Source organism: Equus quagga, chromosome 12, assembly GCF_021613505.1.
Source record: "Equus quagga isolate Etosha38 chromosome 12, UCLA_HA_Equagga_1.0, whole genome shotgun sequence".
Classification (NCBI taxonomy): Eukaryota; Metazoa; Chordata; class Mammalia; order Perissodactyla; family Equidae; genus Equus; species Equus quagga.
In genome coordinates, this window is record NC_060278.1 from 99,595,557 (window position 1) to 99,616,337 (window position 20,781).

The 20,781-nt window shown below is 50.2% G+C and overlaps 1 protein-coding gene across 1 annotated transcript in view; it reads right to left on the minus strand.

Annotated features, from left to right (window-relative positions):
- Positions 1-599: 599 nt before the first annotated feature.
- The window catches only part of KCNB1 (potassium voltage-gated channel subfamily B member 1), a 95,038-nt gene continuing 74,856 nt past the window's right edge, over positions 600-20,781 (minus strand). Inside the window, exon 2 of the mRNA XM_046679541.1 lies at positions 600-3,607. Coding sequence (XP_046535497.1) covers positions 1,601-3,607 — 2,007 coding nt within the window. The 3' untranslated portion in view covers positions 600-1,600. The remainder of the gene's footprint in view (positions 3,608-20,781) is intronic.

A 20,781-nucleotide genomic window follows, 5' to 3' on the forward strand; every position in this document is an offset into this window, starting at 1 on the left:
GCTGTGGGACTAAAACCAGGCAGGTCAACGCCAGGTCATCAACCTAGGACAGGAAGACCAACACCAAGAAATACACCAGACCTGCTCATGATGCACACAAATACTTATTGCTTTTGTCTGTACTGGCTGCATTGATGGCTGCAGAAAGGAGAGCTGAGCTTTTTAGTACAGACAGTGACACTGAAAACACACCAACAGCTGGTGGACAAGAAAGAGAACAGAGTAAAACACTCAATGCCCAACCGTCTACTGCATTCTGAGATGCGCATGTTTTCTGCACTCGTGACTCTATGAGGAGTCCCACTCAAGGGCCAAATACCCTTCCTGATGCAAGGGGGTTAAGAGGGAGCTTCAGAGGGGCAGGGAGGGAGCCCACAGACTTTGACATGGCAGACAGCGATACCAGCACAGTATCACCCACCGTGGCTGGACACACGCATGTAGCAACAACCCAATTCTAGTCCCAACAAGTGGCCCATGGGAAATAGTGCTTGTTTTAAAGTGCGAGATGTTGACACTGTCCCTGGTAGAACCTATTTTTGAAAAACATAAAGTGCTTTTTATTTTAACTTTTTTTTAAAACTGGAATACCACAGGAAACAAGAAAGAATTTCTATTATAGTAGATGCTTTCCCTGCCATAGCAGGAAGTATTCAAAAGTTTGAACTGGGCATTTCAACTGGGGATTTTTTTTTCCTTTCCTTTTTGCAAGTAAAAAAAAAATCAGATTTTATTCTGTTCTTCAGTAACATACAGTCTCTTTGAATAAGCTATTTCTTTTGCATATGTGCCACTTGCGTATGTTTTCAGTCTACACTAGTGATGCACAGAAAGTGTTTTCCTTCCACAGCCCTAAAGCAATGCTCAGAGTTCATAGTGTTGGCTGAGTGCCCGCTTTCTGAACCCTTCCCAGACTGCCAGGGGGCAATTAGAATTGAGTACAAGTGGTGCAACTCACCCTGATGATATCTCAAAATAAAATCTCAGGTATTACGGAATACTGAAGTCAATGAAGACATTTGAGTAAGGGTTTTGTGCTGGGATCGTGGCTTATGGCGCAGAGATTTCTCCAAGTCGCAAGCATTCCCTGTTGCCTTCTAACAGTGGGATCCATCCAGGAGATGATGGACAGGAGTTCCTAGAAGTGGCCAGGCAACACCCAAAACCAAATTGGTCAACCCACTCTTGCGATACCAGCCACTTGTTCCAGCATCCTCCTCCAGCTGAAGCTAGGAGGAATGGAGGTGTTGCCCTCAGAGGCTGTGATGGAGAGCGATGGGAGAAGAATGGGGAGTAGGTAGCCTTGGTTCTGTCTAGAATGTGGTAATGGTGGCCGTGAGTCCTGCTCATGTCATCTCCCAAAGAGGGCAGTGGAGTTGTGACAAGGAGACGCCATACCTATGGCTTGGCCAATTTCATTCTGGTGGACCTGTCATGGCTCTCAAAGTCTTAGGGAGCTTTCTCTGGAGTCTCTCTTCTTTCTGAGGGCTTTGCAGAGCCTTTCTGTTTCAGAGTTTGTGCAGAAAAGCTCTATGGCAGGTAAGCTGGACAGCACTCCTCTTTGGACCTCGCCACAAGTCTCTCCTCCAAGCGCGGTAGTTCAGATGCTCTGATCCCGTGTGCTTCCATGGGCCCCTCCCCCCGGCAACACGCGGACATCGGGGGAGATATGGTTCTCGAGTTTGCACTTTTCCTGACCACTGGGGCCTTTTCCAGTCAATGCTTCTGTAGAGTAAATACAGTTCTGCCTTAAGAACTTAGGGGAGGTGGGTAATGGGGAGCTTTCAAAGTGGTTCTTCTCTGATCTTGCCCCGATGCTGAACTTGGGACTGGTGCTCCCATGGAGGCTCTTAGGAGGGCTAGAGTCCACACTGTAGAGCAGCTGCCCCTCATCATCTGTGTCCGCGTCAATGTACTGGTGGACACCTGCTTCGAAGTTGAATGCTATTGCTGCGTGTTTCTCAGGCGACCGGGGGGGTGTCCTAGCACTTGCTGTGGTGTAGATGGAGGATTCTGGACTCAGCACAGTCCTGTCCAAGAGGGTGGCACACTCCAGTCCAGCAACAGCAGCTGCAGCGCCCCCCCGGTTCCTAAGAGGGTCATGGTACACCCCCAGAACGGGGACTAGGGGCCCGGGATCGCCCTCCATGAAGTTGACTTTAAGCGCTCGGAGCTTCAAGGGGTTGTTGGTCTTCATGGAGCTCTTGGGGCTCTCGATGAAGAAAGAGCGATGGCTGGCATCAGGGGTGGGGTTGGCTTCCACAAACCTACCACCACTGGCACCCAGAGCTCCCCGCCAGCCCATCTCTGGGGCCATGTTGCCCCCAGTCTTGGTGGGCAGTGAAGCCAAAGGGCTGTGGGAGAATCTGGTGGCTTCAGGGAAGTCTGTGGCACAGCTAATGAAGCTATCAATGCTCGACATGCTCCGCATGTCGATGACCCCTTCTGTACGAGTGGGCAGAGGGGCTATGGGGCTGGGGATGCTCTCCATTTCAAGTTCTTCCTTTGGTTTGCTCTGCGTTGTTGACTCCTTGGTATTGAGGATGGGTTGAGATTGGGTCTTGGCCATCTTATTGTACATGTCTTCCAACTGCTGGACGTTCAGATGCTGAGGACTAGAAGATGACCTGGCCTTCTCAGGGGATCCTTGCTCCTTGGTTTCAAAGGACTTACTTGAGCTGGTTTCCGACAGTGTCCTCTTTGTCCATTTCCATTTATTGGGAGACAAATGGTTATCTTGCACTTTATCCTTCTTACCCGTATTCTCTCCATTTTTCTCAACCACGATGTCCATCATCTCAATGCTCCGGGCAAAAGCATCCTTCATGTTCATGGATACAATACTGCCATTCCTCTTGGCTCTCTCCAGAGCCTCTCTCCGTTTGATTGCTTTCTCCTGCCTCTTCTGTTCCTTGTAGAACTCAGAGAAGTTATTGACAATGATGGGGATGGGAAGAGCAATCACCAGGACCCCTGCAATGCAGCAGAGCCCCCCAACAATTTTCCCCAGGAGAGTCTTGGGGTAGATGTCTCCATACCCAACAGTTGTCATGGTGATGGTGGCCCACCAGAAAGAGGCTGGAATGCTTTTGAACTTGGTGTCATCCTCATCCTTCTCAGCAAAGAAGACAAGGCTGGAGAAGATCATGATGCCCATGGCGAGGAAGAGGATGAGCAAGCCCAGCTCATTGTAGCTCCTCCGCAGCGTGAAGCCCAAGGACTGGAGGCCAGTGGAGTGGCGTGCAAGCTTAAGGATGCGGAGAATACGCATGATGCGGAAGATCTGGACCACACGGCGGACATTTTGGAACTGCAGCACGCTCTTGTTGGATTCAGTGAGGAAGATCGTGACATAGTACGGCAGGATGGCCAACAAGTCAATGGCGTTGAGCGGGCCCTTGAAGAACTTCCACTTCTTGGGCGAGGAGAGGAACCGCAGCAGGTACTCCATGGTGAACCAGGCAATGCACACGGCCTCCACGTGGGCCAGCTGGGGGTTATCTGTGGTCTGGCCAAACTCGTCCAGGCTCTGCAGCTCAGGCAGCGTGTTGAGTGACAGGGCAATGGTGGAGAGGACGATGAACATGATGGAAATTATGGCAAGGATCTGTGAGGAGAAAAGAGCGAGATTTAGTTATCAACCACCAACGGGATGGTCATCGTAATACTCTGGGTCTGCAGGATGCTTCTCAACATTCAAGAGCATTTTTACATCTCAGTAGTCACTAACAACTAGATATTTGAGCTAAAGAGATCATTTATTCAAACTAATTTACTGTACAGATGTGGAAACTGAGGCCCAGAGAATTGTGATGATTTAAAGCTAATAATTCTAGCCCAGGGGTTGGCAAACTTTTTCTGTAAAGGCCAGACAGTAAATAGTTTAGACTTTGAAGCCCATAAATTCTTGTTGCAACTACTCAACTCTGCAGTTACAGCAAGAAAGTAGCCTTAGATATTACATAATCTGAATGTGTGTAGCTGTGTTTCAGTAAAACTTTATTTACAAAAACAGGCAGTGGACTGAATTTGACCTGGGGGCCATAGTTTGCTGACTTGTGATCTAGACCGGTGGTTCAGTTCATAACTATTATGGGGTGGGGTACTGCTTTCATGACATGATTCTCAGAATAATAGCAATAGTTACCCTTTATAGAGTGTGCCTTGGATGCGAGGCACCGTGCTGAGCATTTTCCACGCAATACCTTACTTCATTCTTACGAGCAACCCCATTAAGCGTTGAATCTCTATTGAACAGATGAGGAAACTTAGGCTTCCAAAGCTGGAAAGTGGCAGAGCCAGGATTTTAACCTGGGTTTGCCTGGCCTCAGAGCATGAGCTCTTAAGGCTGTGTTAGAAATCAGATGAAAGCTATGGACCCTTTTGCTAGATATACAAGATTTTGCAGGTGAATTCGAGGGAGGCATAGATATCCTGGACCCACACTATTAACTCCCAATGAGGACTTTCAATTTTTGAGGCTAAACCACAGCTTAAACACCTTGGGTCCCCTGGATCAAAAAGAGGGTTTGGCCAAAGAGGTCACTGGATGTTGTTGAAATTAATGGAACCGAGGCCAGTCTGCAGCTTATGTGGAAATACAAGCAGATGTAATAGATTGCTCTGAGGGTCTTTTTTCAAAAATCCAAATCCAATCACATCACTCCCCTGCTTAATAAATTTCCAGGAGTCTTCAGGACAAACGCTAAACCCCTAAGCTTCCCAGTCAGCCCCCCACCCCCTCTGTGCTCCTCTCGGAGACTTGCCCTCCTCCTTCTGCAGCTCCTGCTGAAGCGCTGGACTGGTCACTGTGCGTTTGTCATTTGATCCTGGCTGCTGCTGATTGGGCCAGAGACGGATGGAAAATCCAAGCTGGGCTCAGCCAACCCACTGTTGAAAATCTCAGTTCACGGATCTAGAGGGTGAGCGGGTTATGGGATGGTGAGCCTCTGAATTAAATGGTCAAGTACAATCTAGCCTTGAACTCGATTTATAATAAGCCCAAGCCCCAAGCAAGAATCTCCCAAGTTGTAGGAGAACAGAGAAACCATAAAAAATCAGGGAAAGCTGAATGTTTGAGAGAAGCCAGAGAATGAACGGAAGGGGCAGAGAGAAGGAGCAGTGAGGACTTGGGGGTTCAAGAGCAGGTGGAAAGGGCAGCAGTTAAGAGCTTGGGCTCTGGTCTCAGGTTGTTTTTGGTTCAAGTCCCAGCTCTGCCACTTCCACAGCTTGAGCCAGTTATTTAACTCTCCAAGCCTCAGTTTTCTCATCTGCAAAATGGGATGCTAATAACAGTATCTACCCCTGAGAGCTACTGTGAAGATTAAAGGTTTTAACACGTGCAGAGCACTTAGGACGGCTTCCAGCAGCACAGAGTGAATGTCTAATAAATGCCAGCTATCATCCTGAGGGAAATATCTCAGCCCGTGCCACCCCGTCAACGCAGACCACCCAGCCTCCGAGTGGTCTGGCTAGTCTCTGCTTCCTGTTCTTGTTCTGAAAGTGCCTGCTGTATCCTGTAAGTAAATGCCATGGCTGCTTGGGCAAGTGTGAGAGGTCTCTGTCCCCTGCAGTGAATCCAGTCAGGACACATGGTTGTCAGGTCCCTCTGCATCTTGGCTCTGACCCTCTCTTTAGCCTCTCCTGACACACGTTCCTAAACGTCATGCTTCTCTAGCCACATGCTACTGTTGGCCAGTTCTGCATGTCTGTGCCCCTTCCTCTCTGTCCAGTGAACTCCAGCCCATCTTTTAAAACCCAGCCTACACGTCCCCTCCCCTCTGAAGTCACCCTCCTTTCCCCAGGCAGGCCTGGCCACTCCATCCTCTGGGCTCCCTCACCATTTTGCCATACCTTGGGGTACTTATTACATTACAGGTGTGTATGTATGTGTGTGCCCATCACTGCCCAGTATCTGTGAGCTTAGGTGGGACAGGGATTGGCTCTAAGATTTATCTCTGCACACCCAGCCCCCAGCCCAGGGCACAACACCAGCAGGCGCTCCCCAAGTGTTGACTGTTGCTCAAGTTTGCAGAGCCACAAGTGGAAGGGCCAGGACCAGCATTCGGTTTTCAATGTGGCAACTATTTATCGCTCAGCTACTATGCGTGGGCAGTGGGGATGCCCAGGTGGCCCAGCTCTGGCGTCTCTCTAGGCCAGCTCAGAACAGTGTTTCTCCAACCTCTGTTGTCCCACCAACTTCTTGATGTGTTCTTTGCTGTGGCTGTGTCCCACATAGCCTGTGTCTTACAAAAAGGCTTTTGAGTTTTACTTTCTTGATTTACACTCATTGAAAAAGAAAAATTCTGTAATCACTTTATAAAATGACATATCTGATGCACACAAAAGTAGATCTAATTTATCCATATTTACGAACCACAATCAAACGGACACCTGCAAGGCCACCACCCAAGTTAGGAAACAGCGTGTGACAATAACACTGACCCTTCCTGTGCGTCCTTCTCTGCCCCAGAGATAAGCAGAATTTTTTCTCATCCCTTTGCTTTTCTGTAAAGTTTTAACACAAATGTACACATCCCTAAACCACTTATTGTTGGTTTTGCTGGATTTTGTCATCATATTGCATGTGTTCTTTTGCTACTTGTACCAATCTTTCCTCAACAGTAAAAAAAAAACCAGAAAACAAACAGTACTTACCTTCTTTGTTTTATTTTAGTCTCGTCCTAAGAAATAATATTTGCAAAACTGCTGATTTTGCGTGCTAGGGCTATATACATTAAATATTCATGAAAATAAATACAGGCTAATTGGAATTATTCGGAACTCCTGCGTTGAGGGTAGGAGTGTGGGCCCTGGAGAGCCCCGCTCCGCCGCTCATTGGCTGGGCGGCCTTGGGCACTGGAACTTGCCTTGTCTCAGTTTCCTTATTTATAAAATGGGGATATTCCAGCGGTTCTTAACTGGGGATGACTTTGACCCCCAGGGAACATTTGGCAAATTCTGTAGAAATTTTTGGTTGTCACAACTTGGAGGAGGTGCCACAGGCATCTAATGGGTAGAGGCCAGGGATGCTGTTAAACATCCTACAGTGCGCAGGACAGCTCCACAATGAAGAATCACCTTGCCCAAAATGCCAGTGGGACCGAGGTGGAGAAACCACAGGATACACCGACAGTCAGCCCCTCATGCGTTGTAGAGTGGGAGAAAGGAGATTCTGCACATGTAGCTTTTGCTCAGGCCTACGCACAAGAGTGGGTGTGACCTTCTGGGGCAGCCAGCCAGGGCCTTGGGCTCACCCCCCCCACCTCCCCCGCGCCCCCGCACGTTGCTGGTCCAGCCTCTGACTCCTGGGCAGGAGGGAGCCTGCAGGAGAAGGGCAGATTCCGGGGGAGTCTGTTCCTTTAAGAGCTGGGAGGTCCTGTTTCCCCTGGAGGCTGGCAGGGGAAGCCTGCTCCAGTTTCTAACCCCCGACAACTCCAGGGAAGGCCCACATAATTGATGTTCTGCTGACAGATGCATGAATTATGCACCCAGCTATTGTACAGTCATTAGGGCCTGTTATACTAAGGCAGGCACCCCCTTTGTACTTGAGAATGTGCCCGCGCCTCCCCTCCTCTCAGCCTGAGGATGCCTAGGAAAGAAGAAAGAAGGGGCAGAGGCCTGACTGGATCCTGGGGGGATGGGAAGGTGGGGGGGGAGCTGCTCAGGGTTGGGTTGGGAGGGGCAGAGCGCACCAGGCCTTCTTCCCCGGGGAGCACACTTCCAATGGCGGGTGAGCTAATGCAGCCTGAGGGTCCCCCCACCTCTCCTGGCATTGTCCACGGGTTGTTTTCTCTTCCAGACCCACTGAAGCCACACTGCCTGGCTGGGGAACTTCCAAACGTGGAGTTAAACCCCTTGTGGCCTCAGTTTGCTCATCTGTAAGATGGGGGCAGTCACTGCAAGGCTGCAATGCTGAGTCAAAGGATTCATAAGGCCCTTAGATCACTTTTATCACTCCACAGCCTTATGCTTATTTATAAGCTGGTTTGGGATTTGGGTTTGAGGCCTGGCGCTGTTATTCCCTGGCTGTGTGACCTCAGACAACTCACTTCCCCTTGCTGAGCCTCCATTTCCTTACATCTAAAATGGAGATGAGAGTAAGTGAGCACTTGCCACACAACAGCCACTTAATAAATATTATGTTAGTAAGTTATTATTCGGGTAATTTATCGTCACCCCCACCCCCACCCCGACTGGTTGCCTCTGGTAGGTCTGTGGACCCCAGCACCTGTGGCCAAGGTGGTGGGCATCCTACAAACAGCCTTGAACCCAAATGAATAGTGTTGATCTGGTCTCCGGGATGGGCCCCAGGGGTAGGGGTCCAGCCAGCATCCTGAGTCCTCCAGGCCCAGCTCAAACCCCCGACCAGGCCTCTGCGTTTCCAGCCTTCCTTTCCTGGGATCTGAGCCCGATCGAGTGTGGGCAGGACTCCAGGAACCCAGGGAGCAGAGGCAGGAGCCGGGACCAGGGATTGGAGGCTGTTCCCAGATTCCTTCCCAGTGAGGAGGTTCTGCATCCTGGACCCACCTGTCTACTCCAAACGGGGGAGGGGGCTTTGGGCGTCCAAAGGAGTCCAAGTGGGAGTCCCCTGGGTGGGAGTCAGGGGTGCTGGAGCCAGGCCCTCCTCAGCCTAACTGTCGGCTCCGATGGTGGCTCACAGGATGTCCACCTTTGGCTCCAGCAGTAAACACACACTATTCATCATTTCCTCCGCACACTCCCTGCTCTTCGAGGAATGTGCACAAGGCACAGAACGTCCGTGCAGAAAAGGACCCAGGCTCCTCTCTGGAAAGACGGGGAGACTCAAGCAGAGAAGAGAAGGCACTTGCCCACGGTCACACAGCCCCCTGCAGTCAGGTCTGTACAGCGACACTGGAAGCTCCGGCAGGCTGAGAGCTGACCTAATGTTTAGGGCTTGCAAACTGCTTTTCAGACACATGCGTGCTCATAGCGGCATTGTTCATAATAGCCAAGAAGTAAAATCAAATGTCCGTCACCTGACGTCTGGATAAACTGTGGCACAGCCACAGCATGGAACATTCTTCATCCGCAATAAGGAATGAGCACTGATACCTGCTACAACGTGGGGGAACCTTGAGAACGTTATGCTAAGTGAAAGAAGACACACGTGAAAAGCCACAGATTGTGTGACTCCATTTATATGAAATGTCCAGATAAGGGAAATCTATAGAGACAGAAAGAAGGTCGGTGGTTGCCAGGGTGAGGATAGGGACGAACAGTCAGCGGGTATGAGGGATCTCACTGGGATGATGAAAACGTGCTAAAACTGATTTAAGGCGATGGCTATGCAACTTGGAAAATTTACTAAAAAGTCATTGAATTGCACATCGGAAATGGGTGTATTGCATGATATGTACAATAAGCCTCAATAAAGTATATAAAAATTTGCTGAGCCAGCCCTGATGGCCTTGTGGTTAACGTTTGGTGCCCTCACTGCTTTGGCGGCCCGGGTTCGGTTCCTGGTTGCAGAACCACACCACCCGTCTAACCACACTACCCGTCTGTCAGTAGCCATGCTGTGGTGGCAGCTCACACAGAAGAACTACAAGGACTTAAAGCAGGAGATACAACCATGTACTGGTGCTTTGGGGAGAAGGAAAAACAAAAAAACCCCAGAAAACAAACAAAAAAAGAAGAAGATTGGCAACAGATGTTAGCTCAGGGTGAATCCTTCCCTGACAAAAAAAAAAAAAAAAAACACACAACAAAAACCTTGTTTTCCACAAAGAGTATCCCATTGCTTCCAATGCTCACAGCCATGTTGATGGTCACAGGAGAGAAGCAGAACTCCAAGCAAGCCACGGCCTGCTCTAGACCCTGCGACCAATTCCTTTGCATTTAGTTGGCAAGTGTTTATTGAGCACTTACTAAGCACTATGCTAGTTGCTGGGGATGCAGCATGGATAAGAAAGAATTTCCCTGGCCTCAAGGAGCTGGTAGGGAGAGGCAGACAAAAAAATCCCATAAACCAATAAAGGAGCAAGATGATATCAGATAGTGTTAATGTGCAACATGATACTGAGAAAACCAAACCAGGCTGCTCAGCCGAGAAGCACTGGGGGTGTCCACATGAGGTTGGGTGGTCAGGACAGGCCTCTCTCAGGAAGTGCCCTGGTTGCTGGGACTTGAGGATGAGGAGTGTGTCATTCGAAGATCTGAGAATTCCAGGCAGAAGGCACAGCATGTGCAAAGGCCCTGAGGTGGGAATGAGCTTGGCATATCAAGCCACAGAAAGAAGCTCAGTGTGGGTGGGGCTGAGTGAGCAAGGGAGAGAGTGGGAGGAGAGGAGGTCCCAGAGGCAGGAGGGCCTGACAAAGCATGATAAAGAGATTCGGGTTTTATATCAAGACTGCCTTTCTTCTCTCTCTCCAGACCATGTCCCACATTTCCTACTGCATATGCCACACTGATTCCTGGCAAAACCACTTACAGTTCCCAAGCCATTTGGCCAGGGTCCTCATACGTCCAGACCCTCGCCCATGCTGTTCCCTCTGCCTGGAATGCCCTTCCTTCCCCCTTCTGCTGATTCCTACTGCCCGTTCAGGCCGCAGCTCAGAGACCACTTGCTCCAGTGAGCCCTCTCTGACCCCCATGTCTGGGTTGGGTACGTCCATCCTCTGGACCCCCACTGCCCTTGACTTCCTCCCATCACAGCACCGGTCTTGCTGGGCTGGAATTTTCTCCTCTGGGTCTGGCAATAGAATGTCGGCTCCACAAGAGCCCAGGCGAGGTCTGTGTCGCGCTGCTGTATCCCCAGCTCCTGAAACTGTGCTGGGCACAGAGTAGGTGCTCCCTACAGTTGATAAATTAATGAACAAGAGAATGAATGAAACGGGGGCTCAGAGAATGAAGTGACTTTTCCAGGACCACACAGCTTGTAAGCGGTAGATCCGGGACTCAGGTCTGTACGTCAACTCAAGATGTTTTCAAGGACGTAGAAGGAGGCGGCTTCTGCACCATCAAACCTTTCACTCCTTTTATGGCGCTTCCGCTTCCCCCAGCTTTAAGGCAGGATTAGGCCGGGCAGTTTTAATTAGAAGGGTCACTGGTGCAGATCCGATTAAGGGGATTGGGAGCAGGCTGACGGTTTCCCCCTCCCCTCCAGGTGGGGGCCCCTAGGGAGGTTGGTGAAATTGAGTCAGGAGCCTGCAGGGGGCACTCCTGGGCACAAAGGGACAGGAATCCAGGGACCCTGTGCTTGGACAGCAAAGCACGAGGGCAGAGGCCTTGGGGCTTCACCATGAGAGGGCAACTGAGTTACAGAGGTGGAAATGGGGCACAGCGGCCTTGCTGGGGGTGTCATAGCCATTATAAACCAGACGTCTTGGGACTGAGAAATTTACTTTTACACATGTGCCCAAGTTTCAACGTTGGGAGATTTCACATAAAAATCCAGATTTTCAGATTCCCTTGGAAAATCAGATGATGTGTCTACAGTCAACCTGTATTCCCGATGGCAACTGCTGGCTGGAGCTGAGGAGCAGCCGCCCCCTTAGACAGGGCTCGGGGTCCCCTGTTGCCACAGGCTCCTTCACTCCTTTCCTTTCTGCCAGGTCTCTGTGGGTGTTGGGTTTGAGTCCTGGACCCACTGATGCAACACGGAAGACAGGAACGGCTCACTGACCTGCTACCGTCTAGGAACAACTTTCCAGACAAGATCTGCTTCTACTTGCACAAGCCAGGAACCTAGGGGGGTCACACTTGCCACACCCCACCCCATCCTTTGCTCCCATGTCCAACCCATCACCAAGTCTTGTCGATTCCGGCTCACAAACATCTTTGGATCCACTCCATTCTCTCCACCTGCAAGACGCTATCCTCGCCCAAGCCACCATCACCTCCCATCGGACCAGTACAAATAGACTTCTTTCTTGTCTCCCAAAGCCACTCTGGCCCACTGTGGCAGAGACCACTTGTTGTCCTCAATATCTGTTCTTCCCTTCTTCCATTGTCATAGAATTTTATGACTACAGAATAAAGACTACATTTCCCAGCTTCCCTTGCAGTTAGATGTGGCCATGTGACTAAGTCTGGCCAATGGAAGGTGAGCAAAAGTGATGCTTGGCCTTTCTCCTTTTTCTCTTTCTTCCTGCCTAGGAGGCAGGTGTGATGGCTAGAGCTGGAGCAACTATATTGGATCTGAGATGGAAGCTAGTCCCAGCCCTAGACTGGCCCTTTGCTGAAAAAGTTTGCCAGCTCCTGGCCTACCTCATAACATTTATCTTGTTTAAGTCACTGCATTTTGGGTCTTATTGTCACAGGTGCTTAGTCTATACCCTGTCTAACTCTCCAGGCTCATCTTTTTCCACACTCCCCTTTGCTCTCTCATTGCAAGCACATTAGCCTTCCTTTGGTCCCTCGTAGTCTCCACGATTCTTCTTGCCACAGGACCTTTGCAGATGCTGTTCCGTAGGCCTGGAACGCTTTTTCCTTCACTCTGCCTGGTTAACTCCTATTCATCCTTCTTATCTCAGTTCAGACATCACTTCCTCAGGGAAGACATCCCTCACCTCCTTGGCCAGGTCAAGTCCTCAATTGCAGGCTCTCACAGTACCACGTCCTTCTCTTCATAATGCTGTCCACGTTGCAATTTTACAATGATGGCTGCCTCTGTAGAATGTGGGCAACTTGAGGGCAGGGGTTTTCTCTGCCTGATTTTTCTCAATCCTAAATCCTCAGGGCACACAGTCAATACATACTTACGGAGTGAAGGACCTCATTTCATCCTGAAAACGACCTGCAGGGTGTGCCCTCCCCCTCCCCCCATTTTATAATTGGGGAATTGAGGTTCAGAAAGACAACACCCAAAGTGACAATTAGGGAAGTGGCAGAGGCAGGGGTAAACCCACGTCTCCTAGACGCTGAAGCTCGTCTTTGTTTTTAACACATTATCCCGGCACCCTTAACATACGCCCTCACTCAAGCCATCTCCCCGAAGTGACCGACACTTCCCAGCCAGCTCTGGGTTGGGCACCCTCTTCCCAAACGAGGCAATTAAGTTCCCACGAGACTTGCTAAGTGGGAATTCTGGGAGCTGGTGATATTACAACCTCCTACCCATCTGAGGACAATGCGTCTGGTTGGGGGGACTTGACTCTGGCCCCTGCAGAGAGAAGAGGTGACGGAGAGAAACGTGGGGCAATGTCCTTCCTGCCTGAATGGCCGCCAATGCCCTGTATTTGCTGAGGGCACGAGGAGCTGAGGAAGGAACTGTCAGTCTTAACATTGACAAATGGCATCGGTCCATCCCTGCTGCAGAGAGCAGTGCACTGAATAAAAAACAAGGAGCATATTCTTCAAGGCAAATGAAAACAGGATTGAAACAAAAAAACAACCCACTAACTGGGAAAAAATATTTGCAAGTCATATATCTGACAAAGGCTTAATATCCTTAATATATAAAGAACTCTCACAACTCAATCACAAAACATCAAACAACCCAATCAAAAAATGGGCTGGAGACATGAACAGACATTTCTCCAAAGAAGATATACTGATGGCCAATAGGCACATGAAAAGATGCTCATCATCGCTGATCATCAGGGAAATGCAAATCAAAACTACACTAAGATTTCACCTTACACCCGTTAGAATGACAAAAATATCTAAAACTAATAGCAACAAATGTAGGAGAGGTTGTGGAGAAAAAGGAACCCTCATACACTGCTGGTGGGAATGCAAACTGGTGCAGCCACTATGGAAAACAGTATGGAGATTCCTCAAAAAACTAAAAATAGAACTACCATACGATCCAGCCATCCCACTACTGGGTATTTATCCAAAGAGCCTGAAGTCAGCAATCCCAAAAGTCCTATGCACCCCAATGTTTATTGCAGCACTGTTTACAATAGCCAAGACGTGGAAGCAACCTAAGTGCCCATCAACAGACGAATGGATAAAGAAGATGTGGTACATATATACAATGGAATACTACTCAGCTGCAAAACAGAACAAAATCATCCCATTTGCAATAACATGGATGGACCTTGAGAGAATTATGTTAAGTGAAATAAGCCAGCAAGAGAAAGATAATCTGTGCATGACTCCACTCATATGAGAAATTTAAAACTATGGACCAAGAACAGTTTAGTGGATACCAGGGGAAAGGTGGGGTGGGGGGTGGGCACAAAGGGTGAAGTGGTGCACCTACAACATGACTGACAAACATTAATGTACAATTGAAATTTCACAAGATTGTAACCTATCAATAACTCAATAAAAAAGAAAAAAAAAAAAACAAGGAGCATAGATGTCAGGCAAGGACAGTGTCCACAGTTTCTGCTGGGCCACAAACCTGTCCCCTTGCCCTCTGAGTCTGGCAGGATGGGGAGTGGGGAGGGTGCTCTCTGAGAGGTGGCCAAGATGGCTGGGGTTGCTAAAGGAAGCTAAGGATGTTAGTTTGGATGCTGGGATCGGGTACCACTCTGGCTAATGTTAGAATGATGGTCCTGTGAGTGGTCATTCTTGACAGTAGCCAGATTTGCTGGTTAATCTCCAATATACGTTTAGAAAGAGGCATTTGGGTGGCTTAAAAATAAACCTTTGTCACGTAGCATTTTAGTCTCCGTGGAGATTCATACTGAGGTGAAATGGATGCGTGGGTGGTTGAGGGACCCACTTTCTAATTCTAGCTGGGCCTCCTTGGGCAAATGTCTTTACATCTCTGGGCTTTTTCATGCAACATCCACTGAGAGTCTGTTGAGTCTCCAGTGCAGTTCCCTTCCAAGTGGTGACTCAGGGATCAGTGGCTCCATCCTCTCCATGCGTGGCCTCCGTTCTTGCCAAGGCAGGGGAAGGCACGGCACGGAGAACTCACACTTCGTGCCCAGGAGTGGCGCACGTCATTCCTCCTCTGCCTCCCTCGTGGGGACGCGGGAAGTGTTTTGAAAGCTCTACGATGCTTCACGCAGGCCAAGGAGATGGTCTCCAGTGTGGGTGTGGCACGACATGGCGCGCTGGGTGCAGAAAGACCTTACCAGCATTGATCAGTTCTAGAGATCTGCCCAACGACACTGCACTGGAGTCAACAATACCATATCGTACACCAAAAATTGGGTTAAGACGGTAGATCTCATCTTGTGTTCTTACCACCATAAAATAAAAACAAATTAAAAACTGGGGTAGATTTTTTAAAAATAAAAAGCATTTGAGACAGGCAAAAAAAGAGAGAAATTAGTGGCATTTCTGCTTTTTAACGTTAAAAAAAGCAGGAAATCCAGTTTTGCTGACGTCTAGCCTGTGGACCAACATCAGCGTCCTGTGCACTGCGTGTGGGACGCCGTGGGGGATGGAGACGTGCCCCGGAGGAAGATGAGGGTGTCTCGGCTCGGCGGGCTGGCAAAGGAGCCTTCCCCTTTTTTATCACAGCAGTGCAGTGTCTGTGTGCCTGGGGTGGAAGAAACTTCTAGCCCTCACTCCCGTCCAGTTCTTGCCTTCTTCCTGGACACACGGAGCCTTCTATTTCCTCTACACAGGACGTGTGACTAGCTGTAGCCAAGGGGCTGTGCGCGGAGCTGTCCCTTTGGGCTGAGCCATTGAAGAGTGGGTGGGAGTTCACACCCCCTCCTCTCCCTCAGCAAGAACGGAGGTCTCACGTTGAGACGATGGAGCTACTGGATGATGGAGTCACCACATGCAAGAGCGCTGTGCTGGCTTGTTTCTGGATCCTTAGTGGAAATTACCCGTGGGAGAAATAAACTGGGATGTGAAAAGTCACAGATTGTGTGCATGTTACTGCAGCACACTCTAGCGTATTCCGACTCCTTCATCAGGCTGAGTTGGAGAGCAAATCCTGTTCTCTGGTTTCAACCAAATGCATCGTTGCAGACAAAGGCAAATGGCTTACGAAGGTCCCTACAAAGAAACAACAGCTCAGAGCGGGTATCAGGGACGCCAGCTCAGGCGAACAGCAAGACAATTGCTAAACCGACGCTCCTCCTTCTGACAGGAGCCTTTCAACAGTGACAACACGAGGTTAAAAACACTGATGATCTCGCCAGCTGACAAGAAGTAGACCCCCCAAAAGGTCAAAATCATCAGAAACACTCTTTGTCATGTGGATTTTCACCCACACTTTTTACAGTAAAAGAGAGTAAAACACTTGTTCCGTTCCTCAAACACAGGAAGAAGGCAGAATAAATGAATTAAAAAATGAAAGAATGAACCAGATCCAGTGGGAGGGAGGCATTAGAACGTGTTGCTTAAGGACCCAGACCTGCATTCTAATCCCAGCTTCCCAGTTTTATAGCTGTGAGACCTTGGACAAATTACTCACCCTCTCTGAGCCTCAATTTCCCCATCTGTGTGATGAGGATTGCCAGGGTCCCCACCTCATCAAGGATTCAAGGAGGAAATGCACGTGGTACCTGGCACACTGAAAGGATCCGGTGAAAGTCAGCTGCCCATTTGTTTTAGAGCTGGGAGCAAGACTTCAGTCCGATATAAGACCGTCCTAACGGTGGGAGCGGTTACAACGAGCTGTTATTATTCACCGGACGGGGTCGGAGAGAAGGGCGGAGTCAGCGAGACCTGGGTTCGAATCTTGCCCCGGACAGTGTTCCCTGTGTATGTCTCACACAGCTGTGTACATTTACACAGGGAACTTCACCTCTCTGAGCCTCAGTTTCCTCATCTGTAAAGAGGAAATAATAATACCCACATGGGCAGGTTTTTATAAGGATTCATCTCATTCATTCATTCATTCTTTCAGTGATGTGCCAGGTGCCATTTTAGGCTCTGGGGGTACAGCCATGACCCAACCAAGCAGAAACGCCAGCTTGTGCAAGCTGACTGTTCCGTAGAGGGAAGGGATGCACAGGGAACGATAACAAGTCAACAGGATCATTCCGGGTGATGAAAACTGCTATGAAAAAATGAAGCAGGTCAGTGGGAAAGAGAATGACCACGTGACGGGTTTATTTAGCTCAGGCGGCCACAGTGGGCGTCTCTGTGGAGGTGACATTTGAGCTGAGACCTGAGTGATAAGGAGGAGCTGGCCATTGACCATTAGTAGGAAAGCATCCCAGGCAGAGGGAACAGCAAGTGCAAAGGCCCTGAGGTGGGAATGTGTTGGGCCAGCGTGGTTGAAGTAGGGGGAGGGAAGGGAGAGTAAGGGGAGATGAGTGGAGAGAGGCAACGGGGCAGAAGTCGGGGGTCTCCAGGACACACACACTGAGTGCGGAACCTGCTATGGTTTGATTAACATCAGCAGCAGCAGTCTCCTCTGACTCCCTCTTCCTGCCCCACGAAGGACCTGCTTTGGGAAATAACGTCAATCTTTCTGTTGTCCCACAAGAGTCCCTCAGATATTTGGCTGTCCCCCCCTGAAATCACTCAGGGCAGCAAAACACCAGCTCCTTGGTCCGATCGTTGAAGGCAGGGCTGACTCATTAAAGTGCCTGGGATCCTTTGCACTAATCACCTAGGAAAGAAACGAGAAGGTGGCCAGGAACTCGGCCTGGAATCCTGAGCTTCGGCTCCATGCCTCTTGGGGCCTCTCCCTGTCCCCTCCCATTCTCTCAATTCTTGGGGCTTGAGTTCCCCACGTGCCTGGGGCCACTTTGAGGAAAGCCACGTGTGCCAGAGACTGTGAGGTACCATTTTCTCCTCTCTCTCATTAACAGCATCCTGACTTTCAATGGGCTAACACGCCTTCTCAGCTTAAAGACCACATTTCCCAGCCTTCTCTGCAGATAGATGGGGTTATGTGTTGGGATCTGGGCAATAAGATGTAAGTGGAAGTGTTGTGTCAGACTTCTAGAAATCTCTTTAACACAGGGAAGGCTGCCTTCTCTTTCTAGATCTTCCTCCATCCTGCTGCTAGGGATGATCATGTGATGGCTGGAACTCTAGCAGCTATTTAGAGCCATGAGGCTGAAAGTCACATTCAGGAAAGGTAGAGTAGAAAGGTGGAACGAGCCTGGGACAATGACAACGTTGTAGAGCTACCATTCCAGTCCTGGACCATGTACATCTGGATTGATGAGAGAAACGCCTCTGGGTCTCTTCTCTCGCTCAGTCTCTCTCTGTTACAGCCTCCAGGCCTAGATCCTAATCATCATGGCAGTGGTTAGCGTAGTAATACCTCAGTATATAGAGTATTACTTACACGTTCCCACACGTCCAACTATACTCGGAGTCAGGCCCAATCTCTCTCCCCCACCGTAAAGTCCCAGTGCAGAGGCCGCTCCACCTGTCACGATGGTCCTGAATAAGGTCTGCCTCGCCATCTTTACAAGCGTTGACGAATGTTTTTATCTTCAACACTTTCCTTCGCTGGAGCCTCTGCAGCCTCTCATTTTCCTGTGATAAAGGGCAGTCACCGAGCCCTCGGCGCCTTCTCACTTGCCGATCCCTGGGCCTCGGATCCCTTTCCCGCCCCCTCGCCCACACAGGGTCTGCTCTCTCGCTTCTCTCAGGACTCCGCAGAATGTCACCTCCTCAGAGAAGCCTTTTCGACGTTGCCCGGACTGAAGCTGGCGCCCCTCTGCTGTGTTACTCAACACTTTCACTGCCTGGCATCGCTGCCTTTTTAAGGCAGAAACTAGGTTTCGCCACTCCCTTCCGTAAAGCCCTCCCACAGATCCCTAGTGTGCTCAGAATGAGGTTCAAACTCTTCTGGGACCTGCAAGGCTCTGCCCGATGTAGGCCGTGTCAGCTCTCAGATCTCTCCTCCTCTGCTCTCTCCCACACGATCACTCTTCTCTAGCCATGCTGGCCATTTATCTGCTCCTCAACAGGCTGAAATCATTCCTGCCTCAGGTCCTTTGCACTTGCTGTTCTCTCTGCCTGAAATGCCCTCCCTCCAGATTCCTCCCTGGTCACTCATTCTTGCCGTGATGTTTTACCTTCTTGGTGATTTGCCACAATCTGTAGTCATCTTGTTTATTCATTTGTTCCCTCATTTATTTTCTGCTTCCCCACCAACCCAGGTCAGCACTAGGAGGGCAGGCACTGTGTCTGTCTTACAAGGCTGCATCCCCACTGCCCAGAGCCTGGCACCGAGGTGGCACTCAGCAAATACTAGTACATTCAACGAATGAACAGACAGGTGAATGGATGGTTGGTGGGATGGATGGATGGGTTTAGAAGCCCTGGCCCCAACCGGACGACCCCAAATGCCATGTTTATTGAGTCCTTGCCCTGTGGGAGGCCTTACGGGGAAGTGCAAGCTTGAGGCAGCCTCTGAACACCTAATAATAATGACAGCTAATATTTGTTGATTACTCACCACACCAGGCACGGCGCCCCTCGCTTTCCATGGCCAGTCTCATTTACTCCTCACATCAGCCCGAAGAAGTAACTCACTCATAATCCCTTTTCTGCAGTTGGGAAACTGAGGCACAGAAAGGTGAGGCCCCATGGAGGAGGACTCTCCCGGGCTGGGCTTGAAGGCTCCAGATGGATTCTGCGGGCAGAGCCCACAGCACGTGCCAAGGCTTGGAAGTGGGCAACAACACGCAGCCCAGTGTGGCTGGGGCAGGGGTGCAGAGAGAGGGGCCGCTCCTGAGCACCCGCTTCGTGCCACGTCCGCGGCATTCACTCACCACCGCCCCGGGAGGAGGGTCCTCTATCACCTCCATTTGTCAGAGGACCAACCTGAGGCCTGGAGCAGAGAAAGAACCGCCCAGAGTCACCCGGCAGGGTTAGGACTGACCGTGGGCTGCCCGGCTCCGGGGTGGGCACGCTGCGCAGAGAGATATTTAGGGGCGGGAGGGAGAGGCGAAGGCGAGGCCCCCCGAGCGTGGATAAGAACTAGGCACAGCGTCTTCTCCCATTTCATCCTCGCGAGCACCCAGGAGCTGGGCACTATTGTCCGTTTTTGGACTGCTCAGAGTTCTTTCGGAGAACCAGCTCTCTTCCACTGCACTCTCACGTTTTGAGCGCAGTCGACCCCTTCCCCAGCTCCGGGGGTAAGAGTGAGACCCAAGCTCACCAATCAGGAAAATCCGGCTGCCTGGCCATAGTGATCGGTGTAGTAGTGTGGACATGACTCAAACTGGCCCATCAAGTTTTGTCCTGGGACTTTTTCTGGAACAATTGGGAAGGAGGGGTTCTCTCTCATCAGGGCTGCTGAGCCTTCGTCAGGCTGTCGTCAGGATGTCAACCTGCAGGGGCCAGAGAGTAATCTTTGGCCCTCTGGAGAGAGAATATAGCCAAGGCGGAGGGACGCCGTGCCAAGAGACAAAGGCGGGTTTCTGATGACACTATTTGAGCACCTGGATACAGCCATTCTTGAAGCCAGTGTCTCCGGACTTTGCAACAACATGAACTGATCAATGCCCTTTTTTGATTAGGCCAGTTTGGGTTGGGTTTCTGACTCTTGCAAATAAAAAGTGACCTGGCTAAGAAAAGTCTCCTCTTCACTGAGCAACTAAGATTCCTAAGGTGAAATGATTTGCTCAGGATCACACAGCCAGGAAGTAGCTGAATCACACTGAGATATCGCATGGCAGGTGCCTGGCATCCACTATGTCCTCAACAAAGGCCAGTTCCCTTCCTCACGGATCAAGAGACGGTGGAGCAGACGACCAGAAGAGATACACCACGTGGGAGCCCCCTGAGCTCTACTGCTGGTTGGATTCTGGAACCCTCCGTGCTGCAGCGGGTCTGGCAGGAGCAGGAAGCAAGGCCCAGGAGGCGGCAAACAGTGAGCCAGCTGCCAGGATGTCAGCGTCTGAACAAAACTCCTGAGGCTTCCGCTCCAGCCAAAAAATGCCATCTGAGGGTCCTGGCTGCAACCGAGGGTTTCCAGGGCAG